We start from the raw sequence: 19,091 nt of genomic DNA, 5'->3' as shown, positions 1-19,091 counted from the left end.
AAATAATGCAATAAACAGAATCAAGTACATCCACATGAAAAGTACACTATAACACAAGATGTTAATGAGGAAACCCGGTGTGGGAAAAACCTCGATGGGATTTGTGACCCACAATATTCACTCACTGGCCAATAAGAGAATATTACTTACAATAGGGGCCTGCACATGCAGGAAGGCCAACTGCCTAGAGCTCACTGCTCAATGGGAAGTCTCAGTGACTTACAATAAGGATTATACAAATCCAATATCTTGTATTGCTTTACAATAGCATCTTCAATGCCTGATTCAGTACCGGTTCCTGCTCTGTTCTTTACATGTACCCTTTGACCTATATTTCGCACATTAGGTCTGCCTAATATTTTCCTTAATGCTTCTCCTTTTTATTCTTCACACCTTTTTTTTTACATTTCAAAATGTCTACAATGATCTCTTTTATATATAAGAGTCATTTTACAATTTGCCAAGTCGGCTTACAATAATAAACAAATTATTATATAACAAAAATCATGTCGGCCTCTGTGCCGGTATACTTCCTTTCTTCTGTGCCGATGTTGGTGTCCTGAGTGCCGATGTATAGTGTGATCTGCTGATGCCGGTATAATGTCTTTGCCGGTGCCATAGGATTGCAAGGTTGCCATCAATGACAAAACCTTCAATCACATACAATGTCTCATTGGAGTGTGCATATGCCAACAAGATCAATCTTTGAGAACATCGTTGTACCTTTCATCTGGTCAAACAACTCATCTATCCTAGGGAGTGGGTACTTGTTCTTGATGGTGACCTTATTCAACATCCTATTATCAATGCATAAACGGAGTGTGGCATCCTTCTTCTTGAAGAAGATTATTGGTGCTCCCTAAAGTGATACACTTGGTCTGATTAGGCCCTTATCCATTAACTCTTGTAGTTGTACTTTTAACTCATACAATTATGTGGTTTCCATTTTGTAGGGTGCCTTGGATTGAGGTTTAGTCCCTGGATGCAGATCAATAGTAAAGTCAAATTCCCTCTTGGGAGGCAATCCTAGCAATTCCTTGGGAAAGACATCTTGGAAGTCTTGAAGGATAGGGTGTGCATCAAGTCTATTTTTATCATCCCCTAAGTCCTTAATGTGGACCGCATAGATTGCACAACCCTTCCTCTGGGCCCTCTTTAATTGTATTGTTGAAATTTGTCTAAGTTGTAAAGGCTTCTTAATTCCTTGCATCTCCACTTGATTGCCTAAATCATCAAGGCATTTCATAAGCTTGTCTTCACAATTCACTATGGCCTTATGCTCAATTAACCAATTGATTCCTAAAATGACATCATAACTTCCTAATGAAGCCACACAACGATTCACTTTTGTTACGAAATTGGGAAGCTATAATTCACTGCATGCCAAGCCTCTGTCTACCCTTCGCTCTACTCGGTTCCCATATTGAAAATTCCAAGGTTTTGACATATAACCAAGATTAACTTTCAATCTAGATACAATTCTAGGATCCACAAAACATTTAGTAGCACCTATGTCTATAAGAATGGAAATTGCATGACCAAAAAGTTTACCATTGAGTTGAATAGGTGAAGCTTGAAAGTTTGCTTGACGGTTGTCAATTGTGGCATGAATATGGTGTTGCGGCTACCTCTTCCCTCCTATCTTAGTTGTGTTTTGATCACACTTGTTAGCATAATGGTTTCCTCCACATGTAAAGCATCCATCTCTTGGTCCCTTCTTGTATTTTGGCTTATCCTTCCTGTTGTTATTCTTGTTGTTGTACCTATTATTGCCATAGTTATTATTCCCCCTGTTGTTATTCTTATTGAAATTTTGTCCTTTGTTGACCCTAGTATTGTTCTTCTTCATGCTTCTAATATGTTGAGTTCCACCCTTTTGATTGTTGTTTTGAAATTTCCTCTTCTTGAATTCTGAGTTTTTGTTCCTAGCTTCATACATCTATTTCAATTCTTGTTCCTGCATTGTGGCCTTCTCAAACACTGCTACCATGGTTTCAGGACTATGCATTTCAACTTCCACTCCTATATGTGGTTTCAGACCTAATATGAACTTACGAACCCTAAAGTTCTCATTAATCTGATATTGTGGTACATACTTTAATAGGTGAGAATTTTTTTCCCAATATTGGGTTATTGCCATGTCTCCTTGAGTCAGTTTCTGAAATTCGTTTATCCTGCCATTAAAGAAATGTTGTGGAAGCCACCTCCTTCAGAAAAGTTGGAGAAAATTGTCTGAAGTGATTTCCCCAAGTTGAAAGTTGTTTTATGCTCTTTCATTGTCCCACCAAGTAGCTACTTCTCCTGAAAGTTGGTAGGCAGCAGGAATAACTTTAAGAAACCACCCTCCAGGCAACTGTGTAAAATCCTGGCGAATCAGACATTATTTTCAGGGGGAAATTTTCATATGGATGGCGAAATGTTTTTTCAAAATAGGGCAAAAAAAATTTGTATTGCCGATTTTTTTCTAGGGTACGAAAATTCCATAAATTTCTGGCAAATTATACCTTGTTGTATGGGGAAAATATATATTGTAGGAGGCGAATAATTTTTGTTAAAAGGAAAAAATATATAATTGTATGGGTGAAAAATTTTAATCCAAAGGAAAAATTATTTAAATGTATTGGCGATTTTTATCCACCGCTTGAAAATTATTGAATTTGTTTTGGCGAATATTTTGTTATTTATGGAAAAAAATATATAATTTATTGGCGATTTCATGAATTCATTGTCATTAATAGACAAGGCACATCACATCACATCAGTACATCACATTGAGTCCGGAGTTTGAACTTTGCACGATGTATCAATAAGCATGGCCTCTATGACATGTGAAGGGTGACACATACCTAAAATCCATCAATGATTTTAAACCGTTCGATGATCGTAGATCAATGGCTGAAGTTTTATTTCGAGCCAATTTTCTGAAGAGAACATAGCTCACCAGAAAGTGCCCTGAATGGAATTGGATTCAATAGACATGTATCAAATGTCACAAATTATGATCGATAATTTTGGTCATTTAATATATATCTATTCACTTACTGCAATCCACTCTGTCCCCATGACTTCAAATGTGGTACTTGCCAACTTGGTACTGGTTTATAGTTGTTTCCAATTTTACACACTCGTGCATTTATGGGAAAGATTTGCAGAGATACAAAAGATTTAAAAAAATTTAAAGCAATTAATACGGTTAGAGAAGTAATTATTACAATCAAGAGCTTCAATTATTTATATACAATCTTTGCTTCTTTCATCTTCAATTAGCCTTTGCCATTTGGTAGATAAATCGTCGGAGCTTGCGGTATTTAAATTCTTCCTTTGGTTTAGGTTTATAGGCTCAGGTTGTTTAACTTGTTAATCTGTTTTCTCAAGATGGACACTCACATCCGCTTGAGAAGCATTTATGCAGAGGACCAAAGGGCCTTTTTGGGCTTCGTTAGAGACCAAACCCTCCAAGCAGTCTGCAAGGAGGTTGGGTCGTTCACCAATGAGGCTATGTGAATGGTGTTGGGTAAAGAGTTTCTGCAAAATAAAAATAGATACTGTGTTAACACGAACATTACATCTTGATTCTTAGCGTCTCTTCTGGACCTCGGAGGAGACAAGGTGGATATGTTGATGCTATTGAGAAAGGTTTTTAAGGAAGACTTCCTTGGAGACGACATTATTGTTGTCCTCCTTACAGAAGTAGGGGTGGGGATCCCTTGGGCGAGTGAATTATCCAAGCTTCCCCTCCTTGACCAAACAGTGCCAGTGGCCAGGCAACCATTTCTCCTGAACCTGAATGCGGAGCACTTGACGCGTCATAGGAAATGGGTGCGGATTGGCAGGGACTTCCTTCGGAAATGGTTGCTCCTAAACTACTTTCCAAACTACATGTGGCTTGAAGAATTCTCTTAGCTTATGATGTCTGAAGAATTCTCTCAACTTATGATGTCTGAAGAATTCTACATGGAAGGAGGGCCAGATTCTTAAAGCAAAGTTGTAAACCATCCACTACCTGTGCCCTAGCCCCGCCCCTTGGGTCGGGGGCCCTCATTTTGGCTTTTAAGTTTTTGAGGGACTCAAGTCTCAAATGTAAAAATTGTAAATTTTCAAAGCATAAATATTAATGATAATTATTCAAATTCCAGTTTGTTTCAGTTTGTCTCTTAGAGTCTTATCAATATGGATATAAAAATGCTTTCTATAATTCTATTTCATTTTTATTAATAAAAGTTTTTTAAATGTTTTTTGTCTATGGGCTATTTTATTTCAATAATTTGTTAAACAATGGAAATAAATTTAATACTGTGATCTTTTTTATGTAATGCTTCTTCCTATGTATTTAATATATAAAAAATAAAATGTAGTTCGTTCCATTAATTATTTGTACATTGATTATGGTTGATTATAATTTTATAAATATATATAAAAAAGAAGTTTATCTCGCGAAAAACAAGTGAATTAAAACTAAAACTCCAACTTGCTTCTTGTTGAAGTTATTTGTTTTATTCTAGAAACTAAGTTTTATGTTTTATACTATTTTTGAATTTCAAATTTTTACAAATAATATTAACATTAGGTTTAATAGTTATCTCAAACTATTGCACATCTTTAAAATTTAAATGTCTCTTATTATGAGAGCGATGACATCTGACAACACTCAACAGGTATCATTGTCCGTTGGATGAGCAAAGATCAACGACTTAGGGTGGATTTCGGCCCAAATGTGGGAAGTGAACACATTTGTGAGAACTTTGCCCGAAATTGAACATTTTAAATTTAATTAAATATAAGTAAGTCTATAAAGCTCTTTTTCGGGCGGAAGTTTAAAATGATTAAATAGATTTAAAAATAGACCTGAAAAGTGACACGAGTATGGTGACGTGCCAGAAAAATGATAGAAGTCATGGGACCCATGACATCTGAAAACAAGTACCATCGTTCGTTGGATAAACAAAGATTGACGACTTAGGGTGGATTTTGGCCCGAATGTGGGAAGTGAACACATTTGTGAGAACTTCACCCAGAATTGAACATTTTAAATTTAATTAAATATAATTAAGTCTATAAAGCTCTTTTTCGGGTGGAAGTTTAAAATGATTAAACAGACTTAAAAAATAGACCCGAAAAGTGGCACGAGTATGGTGACGTGACCGAAAACTGACAAAAATCATGGGACCCACGACAACTGACAACAGGTACCATCGTCCGTTGGATGAGCAAAGATCAACGGCTTAGGGTGGATTTCGGCCCGAATGTGGGAAGTGAACACATTTGTGAGAACTTCGCCTGGAATTGAAACATTTTAAATTTAATTAAATATAATTAAGTCTATAAAGCTCTTTTTTGGGCGGAAGTTTAAACTGATTAAACAGACTCGTAAAGTCACACGAGTATGGTGACGTGCCCGAAAAATAGCAGAAGTCATGGGACCCACGACATCTGACAATGGGTACCCTTGTCCCTTGGATGAGCAAAGATCAACGACTGAGGGTGGATTTTGGTCCGAATGTGGGAAGTGAACACATTTGTGAGAAATTCGTCCAGAATTGAACGTTTTACATTTAATGTCCTCAGAATTTATATTGAAGTAATGAATGTTTTGTCCTTCGGCATCAAATAGTTATTAATAATTAATAAAATTACAACATGATTCTTAATGTCCTCAGAATTTATACTGAAGTAATGAATGTTTTGTCCTTTGGCATCGAATAGTTATTAATAGTAATTAATAAAATTACAACATGATTCTAGATATTTTGCCCTTTAGGTATTACTTTTGTACTTTTCAGAGTTTTCAAAATAAGAGACTCGTAAGTCATAATCGTATTTCATTTCATGGACAAACCTATAAATCGAGGGAGATTCAGAAACAACTACTAGATTGAGGAATGCAAGTTGCAACAAAGACTGTCTGTGCCAGTCTAGTGAAATAGAAATTCCTGGTAAAATCTAGAACACCTACATCCCGCCTTTTTGTTTTTTTTAATCTCGTGGTCCAATATGAGGGTTAGCATTTTCAAGATTTTATCTAGCATTATTTTGAATTATTAACAATAACAACGATGGGGTAAATGGGAAGCAGTAGTTCAATAGGAAGCAAAGTGAAAAATAAAATGTACCTAACCGAGCTGGTTAAAACACCAGGTTTCACTGGTGAATACCATGATATTTATGACCCTGCTATCCATGGTGAAACGCGTATCATAGATATTAGATATGCATTGTCTAGTAAGGCGAAAGATGCAACCAAGGCAAAATTTAATGTTTTCAACCCAATGTTAAAACAAAGAACAAATAAAATCGCATCGTGGGATGCTGGATTGGGAAGCATGGTGTTACTTGAGGTATTCCCTTGCCCTGATTTTGTCATGCTCTGCGCCAAAAATTATGATGAAGATAAAAAAGCAATTGTCAATAAAAATTCAAAAGAGGAAATTCTATCCATAAACGAGGGAGAATTTGCTTGTTTGTTGAACCTAGGATTTGAAGCCCAAAACTCAAACGTCCAAATTGACCTAGGAAAGCTGGCAGGGAATTATGAAAGTCTTGATTCAAGTCGCAGAGATTCATTTATCAAAGCTCTAATAAAGAGTGGTATTTTGTTGGATCAGAATCATAAGCTTCCGTATAATTCTAACATTTTTGTTCCATGGGTTGGGGATACTATTTCCTTGCTGTCATTTTGCCTGGGATTGGAAAATGATAGGGAAGTGGGTGCAAGCCTTCTTCAAATAATATCTATTGTTTAGGTCAGCCAGTAAGATATAATTTTATTGAGCACGTTGTTCAATCCATGCAAAAACAATTACTAATGATCAAAAAAGGTTCCTGTAAGACATTTAGGTTCTCATCCTACTTGTGCTATCTCCTTCTATCCATGTATCATGCAATATTTGAGACCAACAAGCTTCAAATTGTGAACTTTAAGATTGATGAGAAGACTGGGAAGAGAACAGAGTGTCCAATATATGAATGGACACCAAAGATAAGGATGCATGATAAGATAAAGAACTACAACCATTTTGTAGACTTCTTTTTGGCACCAATGTATAATGAAATTACAAACACTCCAATGCCTAGGTTGTTTGTGTCTTGTAGAGATTGCACTCAACTCGGAAGTCAAATAGAATTGGCTGACTGGTTCTTCATGGAAGAATTCAGTGTGTTAAGGTTTTACGAATCGACAATAAAACCATGCAGACTTCCAATACATGTGACAGAGAGGGTATTTGCATTGGAGTATGTACGGCAATTGGAGAGCACAGATAGGCACTTCCATGGTCAACAAAAGAAGAGCATATTTCCTTCCTTGCCTTTCTAATGTGAAGGGTTCACATTTGAGTGAAAAGCATTCAATGTGGCACATGATTTTTTGACAGTTTTTAACTTTGGTGATGAGGGTCTTTGGCAGTATGATCCAATCAATGTAGTTCAAGCAAGGCTTAAGAAAAATGAGAAATCTTCAACGTTATGTCAACATGAAAGTAAACCATTGCTAGAAAAGCTTAGAAACATGGACTCATGGGATGAGGTTAAAAAAGAGATGGAGAAAATTGCAGCTGACAATAACATTTCAACAGAAGAAATTTCATCACAAATTATGGCATTGCACACACAAAGGACAACAAAGGAGGGTCGGGACACCCAAAATAGGAGGTCCTACAATTTCTACCTAAAATCTGCTAATCCATCTAAGAAATCTATTCCCAAATCAATTCTGCAAGAATGTAAAGATAGTTTTTGGACTCAAACCAAAATAAATGATTTTTGGACTATGAGGAAGAATCTCGGTGAACCAAAGACCAGTGCAGAATTTGAGAACATCGACGAGGATGGAGAGTTTAGCAAATTGTGGAATATGGAGCATCCCACAACAACATATGACAGGAGTGAAGATGATGATGAGTATGAGGTTGAGCCCACTCCAACAACTACTACAGTCCCTAAAATATTAGGTGCAGTCAATGAGTCCATGAAAGAAAAATATAGCAAAGGGGCAAGCATTGTGGAAAAAATGGGTTTTAAAGGTGGTGGTCTAGGTGCCAGAGGAGAGGGCATTTGGTATCCACTTCAGGTACAACTTCCATCAGAGTCAAAATCAAAATCTCTTGTTAAACCATTCATTGGACTTAATTCTTCAGATTCATCACAGATAGGTACTACTCATTACCCTCAGGGTCCACCTACATTTGTTTTAGGTTCAAATCCACAACCACCACCACATCATGGTATTCTCATTGGTGGTGAATCAAGTGCCACTGCCACAGGGGGGGAATCTGGGGATAGTATTCTCATTATTGTTCAGTCAAGTGATGTTGTGATTGGTGGGGTTGGCATGGGTACTACTAGTACTACTGATACTAGTTGTCTTGTTGTTGGACAAGGGCTACAACAAAATATCTCTAGCAAGAGGCCACTAGTGGTAGATACTAATACTATTTAGAATCCTATATCAAGTGTCACTGACAATACAAAACAATCATTTGCAGCTTCAAATCACACACCTAAAAAGATTATGAAAACTACACATGAAAGTGTCAGTGGGAGTGGGACAGGATCAGGAATTGTTGTTGGTAATCCTAATCAAGCATTAGTTAAATCCACAGGAATAAGTGGAATTGGAGCCTCTGGTATTCCTATGTCACCTTTCAAACATTCAATTGCTTCAGCAAGCCCAGATTTTCAATTTTGTGATTACTATGAAAAATATGAACACACAACAAAAACAAATAAAGAAAAAAAAGAAAGCATTTCATAGGGTTTCCCTGACTGAAGTTTTAAACGAAGACCCTGCAAGGAACAGGGTATTTCCAACATATGACCCACAAAAAGATATGATGGAGTTCATGGTTGTTATGCCCCCAACCCCAACTAAAGATAAAAATCCACCACACAGTCAGATAGATCCCTCTCAATTTCAAGTTAGCACCCTCCAAATGGATTTTTCCAAAGTACATAATGTGGACAAAATTAGTGTGTCAAAAAGGACTAACGAAGTGGTCTACACTTCACTACTAAAGGTGGAGAGAGAAAAAAATAAACTGGAGAAACAAATAGAAAAGTTACAGGCAGACTTGGCAAACGAAAAAATCAAAGAGGAAAGCAACTGATAACAAGTGCAATGATTTACAGAAAAGGATAAAAAAATTCAAGCCCTGCAGTAGAAATTGCAGAGCAGGAGAAGATGGATGCAGAATTGAAGGACCTGAGTGAAAAACTGGCTAAAAGCAGTTAAAATTTTGACGAAGAAAGAGCCAGTTTTCAAAAATTATACACAAGTTATGAGTCTGCTGCTGCCGAAAGGAGAAAATTACAGGACCTATTGGATCGTGGGAAGGAAAAAGAAAAACATTTGCAAGAGGAAGTGGAGGAAGAAAGAAAAAAATGTGCACAAATGAAAAAAGACCTGCACAATGCAAATGCTAAAATAAAAACTTTGGAGGATAGATTGAAAGATAATATGAAAAATACAACAAAGTATATACAAGAAAACATTTGGCGGAAAATAATGCAGAGGAGTGACAAGTCGTGTGAATAGTTTGAATTGAATGAAAGTCTGAGAGTAATTTATATGAAAATCAAATGACACTTTGAGAAGAGCATACATGTTTATTCAAAAGAGGATATGGCAAAAAAGATTCTGCAAGTAGTCTACAGTTCCAGTGACAACTACTTGGCATCCAAGGAAATTAAGAGCCGCATTGATGCCATAGTTAAAACATCATCTATCATTTAAAAATGCTAGAAACTAAAGGAAACATCAGAAGTTATGGAAAATTGTGGAAAAAAGATATTTAAGCTGCAAGAAAAGAAAAATAATTTGATTAAACTTGGTTTGCCTAAGACCGTTGACTCATCAAATAAATTCATTGGAAAAGAAGCTTACAAAAAAAGCATGGAGATAAAAATGAAGTCTGATTTAGACTTGCTTCCTAAGGACACAACTCCCCAAAGCTTTCTGGAATTCATCCAACCATTTACAACTCTAAATTCAGTATTGGATGAAACAGTGATGTCAAGTCAATCTTCTAAATATGAAATGTTGACGAAGTTGCAGTTGACATTCCGTAGTTTACAAAATATTGACCTTCCATCAGACAAAGAGTGGAGCACCCTACAAAAACTGGCAGATAAATCTTAAGAATCATAGTATGTATTGCACGATTTTCTTATTTTACTCTTAATTTCAAGGTTTTATGTTTTTTCTGTTTGGAATTTGGCATCGCTTGAAATAAATTTGTTTTGTGAATAGAAAAAACCAGCACTTCGTATTGCTATTTTGCTAATCCAACCTATGAATTTATGATGCACAGTGCAAAACTTCAGCCAGTAAATTTTTATTCTCAAATTCTCCCTTGCTTTAACATTTATGCATTTCTCTATTTCTGATTACTAGGTTTTAGACACTGCTATTATCTATATTTAATTTGTCATGGCATGAATTAATATTTAATTTTGAACTCTGTTTTTTGAACATGAGACATCAGACATGTAGTAGATGTCAAATTGCTAATACGACCTGTGATGGCCATATAAATCTGTGCTGAGTTTGTGATTTTGATGTTGAGTCTTCACATGTTGCAAACTTGCAATTCGACCTGAAGCTGTTGTTGCTCCCTTGTTTCTATAAAAGAGAATTCAAGGTCATTTGCAAAGGGTTTTGAAACTTTGTATTCACTTTTGCATGGACATTGGAGAATCACATAGGAGCTGTTGTATTCACTTTTGCAATTTGCATGGAGAATCACACAAATTGGTGTATTACTATTGAATGAATTGTATCATATGGCTATATTTTACAAGAATTAATGAAAAATCTAAGTTCTCGACATGTGTATTACTATTGAATGAATTGTATCATATGGTTCTGAAATGTATCAAACATGTCTATATAAACAATAAACATCTCTGTATCAATAAACACATTATGGTCTTTTTTTATGCTATTTTAAATTTGGAAATAGAAAGTTGAAAAATACAATTACAAATCAATATTAAATTCTAATTGCAAAAAGTAATATGCTTTTGTAATATGAATGATGAGATACAGTAATAGATTAATAAATACCAATCTCTTACAATTGCCATTCATCCTCATCAAATTCAGAGCTTTCTTGATTCTTGTCTGTGGTTTCTTCACTCTGAGTCTGCATACCTTCGGTGAACTACATCTCAATGCTACCAGTAGGTCTAGTACATGAGTCAATAGTCCCACTGGCACTTTGGTTTGAAGTGTTGCCCAAACCTCTTCTTTCACATTTGGACCTCCAGATTTGCAATGCCCTATCGTAAGGAAAAGTGTGGACATGATACCTAGATGTATAGAGCCTCAAGCAATTTTCCAAATTTTTGTCTAGTTTGTTTCTTAGCTTTGATTTTAGGAACCCCAAAGCACTGAAACTCTCTCATCTTCCACCAAACCCAATATCATGGTAAGACATAAATCAGCAAGCTTCACATATTCTGGCATTGAATCACGCAATGCTGAGTTCTTGGGTATAGTTTTCCAAAGCCTTGTTATTGATCCCTCCTCGCGGGGGTTCTCCATTTTGCCATGTTGTTCTCTCATAGTGTATGCAAAATGAGATGATTGCTCTCGAAGATGAGTTTCGTCTAATATTCCATTTATAGTTACTCATTCAATTCTCTGGATGTGCAAAATTGTTTTATCAAAATTAGTAGCTTACTTCGAAAATCAGATGCAATGTTGAGGCTCCAATAATGAGGAAACACAATAGACATGGCTTTGAGAAGGTTGTTAGGAGGGAATCTGCTTCTAATTTGAGGAAATATCATATGCAATTTTTTTCATAGAAGTAGTTACAGTTTCAACAATCTTGTTGAAATCTTCCCTTGTAACTCTTGCTAGTTGCTTCCTGGGGCGCTTTCCTGGTTCCTCGGGGTCGACCGTGGCATAGAAATGCATTGGTATTTCAACTCCCCATACATTGGCACATACCTCCCCGTCTGCACCGATTTGTAAAAAGTTATCAGGATTATTCAAATCTATGAGTATCCACCACTTAACAAATTTTTCATCAGATAGTGTTGGTTGATTTCGATAGAGATTGCCAAGGGTCATGCATGTCATCTTACACAGCGTAGCATATTCTGCAATACACAGAGCTCTTTTTTGGGCAGCCTTCATAATATTCCTCATTTCCTCTAGCATGGGCATAAGAGCTGCTAAAGTTAAGAGTGTCTCTAAATCACTTAACCTCCGAAGAAGGTCAAGAAATTTCAGTTGATCTGATTCGTTGCGACTTGTGTGAAATAGTCCAATCAAGGATGGATATTTTGAAAACACTCGATGCGTTGGACCATCCAAAGAGATCCATCTGGTATCATTATCTTTGAGAATCTTGTTTCCATCAGTTATTCCATTAGCAAAGTGTTGAAATTCCAAAAATCGCTTGGGACTTCGACATAAGTGTGAGTAGAGCTCTCTGATTAAAATTTCAATTTTTTTAACCGAAGCAAACTTGCTCACAATTCCTAAAGGTAGATTCATTATGTGAGTCATGCAGTGAATTGCAGTAATGTACGGTGCAAATGAAGTTTCAATCTTTGTACAAAGACCATTCATGTGACCTTGCATTACTGAAACTCCATCTGTTTCAACACAAACCAATTTTTTGGCTACCGTCATGTCATCCATACCTCCATATTCAATTAAACTTCTCTTTACTAGTTGAAATAAATTTTCCGTTGTCGCACTCTCCTTCATTTTAGCAACAGATAGTAGATGAGGTTGGCGGGTATGATTCTCTATAGTATAAACGCGCATGCATACCCATGAAGTATTGTCTACTATCGTAAATTCGTCTAAAAAAAATGCAATAAAGTTTGACTCTCTTATTTTTTCCTTTACATCTTCTTTTTCAACCTCAACAAGACAACTTGCTCTTTCCCATCCACTGTTTACTGACCAGTGTCTATTAGGATAGTTAGGAGCTTTCAAAAAGTGTAATAAACCACTAATTGATGGGAAATCTGTCATAGCACGCCCTCTGCTCAAAATATAAAAAACAATGCTTAACTGAATAGCTTTTCCCAGTTGTTCTATTTGCATTGTTTTTCCAAAACTAGCTTCAATAGAACCTTTAACTTCAGCAGATTTCATCTGTATTTTCTCATGAAAATAATACTCTTCGACATTCCTCACATGCTTACATTCCTCCTTTGTTTTCCATCTTATCACTGATTTTTCAACCCCGTCTATCATTTGTTTTTCATAAACTTTACCCATATGTTTTTCTATGGTGTCAAATTTTAGTTGCAACCTAATTTCCTTATTATGTTTCCAAGTGCAAATCTTACACCTGCATTCTATTGGAGGCTCGCCTTCAATTGGATTCTCCACTGGTTCAATGAATGGATACTTTGATGCCCAATTAATTTGAAAATTCCTCACTGACATATCCCACTCTTGATCTTTTTTTTATTGTGGTTCACCCTTTTTTGATATGGCTTTTATTTTCCCCTTCCATGCATTATCATCAATGGCATTATCACCCAAGTTGATTATATCATTCCGGTTAACTTGGGCATCTACCAGATAATCTTCTTCAAGATCATCCTGATTTGAGATATCAGGTTCGCCGTCGTCTTCAACATGTGGTGTAGGTGGTGAATTTTGTACTTGTACTTGTGATGATGTACCTTCCTGATTTTCACCACAATCTTTTCCAATGCCAAAGTATGAAGACAACATTCTGCTTTTTGTTGGCCTTTCATGGCCTTCCCCACATTCAGGTTTCCTACCCCTCTTCCAGTTCGACATCTCCAACGAAATAAAAACTGCCAAAAAAATATCAATTTGTTGAAGAAGCAATAATAGACTATAATGTATAATATACCACATCAAAAATATGATCGCTCACCTTTAGGCTTTAGGTCACTAGCAGGCGCCAATGCAATCAACAACAATTATTTTCCTTGGTCTGAAACTTTGCTATTGATCAAAATTCACAGCCTAGAACCCACCAGATTGTGTTGAGATAGATCTAATTTTTGCATGTATTTATACCAATCCTTATATGGCGAATTCCGCGGAAATTTTATATGGTATACAAATATTTGGCAAATCCCGTGTAACTATAACACGACTTATGTAATTTTCGAGGCGATTATAGGTCGTCCAAATACGACATGTAATTTTCGAGGCGATTATAGGTCATCCAAATAATTGGCGAATACAATATAGTTGGCGAAAGTTGGGGTGAATGGAGACACGCGTCGACAAGATGTCGGGCGAATTGGGTCCCATTGGCTAACAAATCTTCACATGCCTATAGGCGAATTAAGGTCATCTATTAAGGCAACCTCGGAGAGTGTAGGCGAAAAAATTAAATTTACTGTGTCCACCATATATTGTATTGGCGAAATCATCGCATACAAACATTTAATTGCATAAAACATATGGCGATCGGGCCGTGACTTTGACGGAAATTGATAATGTCCTGGCGACATGGCCACCCCCAATCGGTACAAAATAGTCACATGGCGACTTCCTGTCACATTTACATCATTAGACGTCATAGGTCATTTACATGGCTTACTTAGCCTATAATCAATAGACCTCATTGGTCTATTACAATGAAACAATAATACAACATACATTTAATACATAGGGTTTTACAATGCCACAATATGAATCTTGTCTCTAGATGTAACATCTCCATTGCCATCAGACTCACCTCCATCTGCAATCTAAAAGACAGACATATGACCCAGACGTTTTATCCGCCCAAACAAACGAAGCTTTCACTTCCTGGTGCTCATGATAAGCTCTCATCCCTCACGACAAAGTTTATTAGCAAATTGACATCAATTGTCAAGAATGGACCCTGTGCGTGCATGTAGTATCTAATAACCAAACTATTGAACTTAGCTAGATGTGTTATGACAAGGAGTAATTAAATTATGCTATTTGACCAAAATAACCCTTTTGAGATAGGTGAAAACACCCTTCCCTGTTTAACCCATAATCAAGCACATCTTTCCAACATGCATCCATCATAAACACTAAAATGAGTCAAATTACCCTTCCCAGCTAAAACTCAATTATTATTAATATCTCAAAATTAATTCCTAGTTTTTACCCAATTATGAAATTCATCTCACTTCCAAAATTTAATTAGGTGAATAAATAGATTTAATATTGGATTCCACCCTAACTAATGATTAATATAAGCTGCAATTTATAGGGAAGGAGTCGACATTGAACCAGCTCTGCCGCCAACGGAAACCTATCAACAACCCAGACTTACTTCCAGCCAATCCTACAAGTATCGCTGTTTCAAGATAGGAAACTCTCAGAATGGTAAGGTGGTAAAACGAAATGAAGAAGAAACTATTCTGCAATAATGAATAGGCATAGCTTCAACGATGAGCAAAATATGAATGTCTTGTATAGGAGAAGTCAGCTTGGCCATCCTCTAAAACCGATTTGGCTGTGGGTTCTATCTCTTATCAATTTGTGATGTGAGACACAGAGAATTCGAAGTGAAACAAGGCGTTAGCTAAAGGAAGCATTCAGGACTGCAATTCGATAGGCTACAGAGGGCAGCCAAGGTCAGCAATCAAACACCATCCAAGGCAGATCAACCCAGTACAGAGAGAAAATAGAAGTGTGAGAGAGCAGACTCAACAAATTCGAACCATAAAGAAAAACAAACAAACAGATCGCCCATTCATAAATCACCGAGGAAGAGAAAAGAAGAGAGGGCGTTCTTGGTCACATGAGAGTTTGACTGTGCCACAAAGAGATCCAGCTAGACCAATTGGTTCCAATGGAATCGATCTCCAGCTACAACGTTTGGAATGGGGCAGCCAAGATAAAGGTATTTATGAACAAAGTAACCTGCAGGACAACAAGCCTACATGGAGTCGATTGGGCTCCATTTGGTGTAAGGGACCCAAAAAAACTTCAGTACAACAAATGATCAAATTCGATACCAATCTCATATTCAATAAATTCCAAAAAAAATCTGCAAAATCAAATGTGCCAATCATATCGATTTGGCTAAGTCTACACAAACAAAATCAATTGCCAATCATATCGATTTGGAAGAGAGTCAAGCTAATGCTTGATAATAAGAAAAAATAATTTTAATAATAATTTATTAATGAACAAGTTATTAACTAGATTAGAAAGTTTTTGTGCAACTTCTAGTTGATCCACATGTTCCTCATTATCATAATATTAATTTTCATGGTCATCAATAAGAGGAACAAATTCTCTAACGTTACTCATTATCATAAACTTCTGTTACTCTTATTATTTTTAAAATATGGTAAAATTCTCTTTCATTAAAATATTATTATTTCATACAGATTGTTTACTCTTAACTCATTAAATATGAAAACTCCATTTTTATTATTTCATACAAATTATGTATATACAACATACATTTGAACGTTTACTATTACTAACATAAATTCCCAAAGCAAATTGTAATGAAAAAAGGACACAACTTTTCACACAGCTTTATTGTTAAACTATAGATATGAAAATTTTAAGCCATAAAAGTAATTTTTAGCAATAAAATTATAAATGTAAATATTTTTAAATTGCAAAAGTTATTCCAAATTTTTTTTTCTAGGCATATTCAATTTTAAAGGAAAAACATTTCTATAAAAGCTTGTGAGAAAGGATTCTTTAATTTGTTTTGATTTTCAGTGCACGAAAAAAAAAACATATTAGTAGGAGTGAGACATCATCATTATTGACAACTATGTTGCCACATACACATTCAACTAGTATGAAATGAAACATGTATATGATAACTTATTAGTTAGAAAGACAATTGCAAGATGTCCAAATTCATTAAAACCATGTATAGCTTACATGATGTGACTACATACCATTATTTACATATATAAAATCTTCCAAATAAGCAAATTCACAGAAAAACTCGTGTGATTTCTAAATCAACAATTTACTCCAAATTACATGGTACATTATAGAAAGACCATAATATATAGTCTAAAGACCCATCAAAAGAATTTCATAAGATTTTGAACACAATTCAACAAATTACATACTGTTTACTATACAATTGTTTTCAATTTTAATCAATGATATAAACAAAAACAATTTCTATTTTACAAGTTCAAACAAATCAGAACTCACAAAACCTTTCATATAGAACAAATATTAGTCTCATCTCTCAAGAGAATGAATGGTCTGCTTAACACTCATTGCATCTAGGTGAACACATCTCTCACGAGAATGAATGGTCTGCTTAGCACTCATTGCATCTAGGTGAACACATCTCTCATGTGAATGAATGGTCGCTTAGCACTCATTGCACCTAAGTGAACCCATCTCTCATGAGAATTAATGGTCTGCTTAGCCCTCATTGCATCTAGTTGATGCTCACAGATGTAAAGCATTGAGCCTTTCACAGATGTAAAGCATTGAGCCTTTCTGAAGTTCACTCATTAGAATACTAAGATGGGAACCTATTTGCTCTAATTTCCAATAACACTAAAAATCTTTACACGAATTCATCCACAATTTTCTGTAACCCTAAAAAAATCTTTACACAATTTCATCCACGATTTCCTGTAACCTAAAAATTGTTACACAATTTCATCAACAATTCCTGTAACCCTAAAAAATCTTTACACAATTTCATCCACAATTTCCTGTAACCCTAAAAATCTTTACACAATTTCATCCACAAGCTCCCCTCAAACAATGCCTAATTTCCATTCCTCCCTACAAAAATTCACCCTAAACTTGCCTTGGATTAGAAGCAATTGCAGTGTAGCTATGCCCCAGCAGTCCGCTCTGCGCTGCCTCCTCTTCATCAATGAACAGGTCATCTGTAACCCTAAACGCCCCGTGCAGAGCCACGATCAAAGCCCCGACTGCAACCGCCATTAAAATGGTACCCGTAACCCCTGTCAGAAAGAGCGCCAAAATGGTACCCAAGGTCAAGCCTGCGAGCACAGCACCGTCGCTCAGGCTCCGATCGAAAACCACCAGCGGCTCGGTCCGGAAAAGATAAAGCAGGCACCAGGCGGCGGCTAGGGTAACGATAACCAGCAACGCAACGGGCTCTTTCAGGAGGCTGCACAGGACCATCAACAGTAAAAGGAAGGCATAATTGATGCGGAAATAGGCCGCGTTGCGGCGGATGCGAGCTAGGGCATCGCCGAATGAATCGGGCTTGGCGAAGGCGGTGCCGCCATTGGAGGCGCTGATGAGCTCCGACCAGGGCCTGCGTTGCGCGTACAGAGATTTGCCTGCGTCTGCGATTTGGGTGGGGAGTGAGGGTTGTGGTGGAGATTGTGGCGTCATGGTGGTGTTTGAGGTGTGAGAAGAAGTCGGCATCATGGTTTTCTGAAGGATTTTTCCTGATTGGGATGGGGAGATCCAGAGGAATGTTGTGATCTGAGATGGGTATTGGTGGATAAATGGGGGATTTCTTAATAATAATGAGAAGAAGTCGGCATCATGGTTTGCTTAAGGATTTTTCCTGATCGGGATGGGGAGAGCCAGAGGAATGTTGTGATCTGAAATGTGTATTGGTGGAGAAATGGGGGGTTTCTTAATATGAATGAGAACAAGTCGGTATCATGGTTTGCTGAAGGATTTTTCCTGATCGGGATGTGGAGATCCAGAGGAATGTGGAGATCTGAGATGTGTATTGGTGGAAAAATTGGTGGGATTTCTTGATAATAATGACGTGTTGGGTGTTTATCACGTGTTGGGTGGGGTCGATCGGTACCTTGGGCAATGAGGCTGTGTTTTTCCTTTCGGTGCTGCGAAAGTGACAAGGCACATGAGGTGCGGTGGGCGGTCATGTGCCTTAAGAGGTGAGGGGAATAAATATTTGAGTTTATGAAGAAGGAATGAATGAGTGAGTTTTAATGATGTATAGAGGTTATTGGTCTATAGGATCAAGAATATCATTGTTGTTGACAATTTTCAAGTTCTTTTTAATGTCACTTTTTCTATTATGGATCTTGATCAAAAAATCTGTGGTTTCATGAAGTCTTGCCTCTTCAAATAACTCATTTAGATTGCTTGCCTTAAAATTGCTTTCATATTGAGTAAAAAGTGAGAGGGGATAAATTATTGGGTT

At 36.6% G+C, this 19,091-nt stretch overlaps 1 protein-coding gene across 1 annotated transcript; it reads right to left on the bottom strand.

Moving 5' to 3' along the window:
• Positions 1 to 17,079: 17,079 nt before the first annotated feature.
• On the bottom strand, positions 17,080 to 18,785 carry LOC131026779 (PRA1 family protein B2). The gene has a single exon (XM_057956750.2). The coding sequence runs from the start codon at positions 18,338 to 18,340 to the stop codon at positions 17,735 to 17,737; it is 606 nt and encodes a 201-aa protein (XP_057812733.2). The 5' UTR covers positions 18,341 to 18,785; the 3' UTR covers positions 17,080 to 17,734.
• Between the last annotated feature and the right edge of the window lie 306 nt (positions 18,786 to 19,091).

This window comes from Cryptomeria japonica, chromosome 1 (genome assembly GCF_030272615.1).
Source record: "Cryptomeria japonica chromosome 1, Sugi_1.0, whole genome shotgun sequence".
In the NCBI taxonomy this organism is placed as follows: domain Eukaryota; kingdom Viridiplantae; phylum Streptophyta; class Pinopsida; order Cupressales; family Cupressaceae; genus Cryptomeria; species Cryptomeria japonica.
This window is presented reverse-complemented; position numbering and strand designations above follow the sequence as displayed.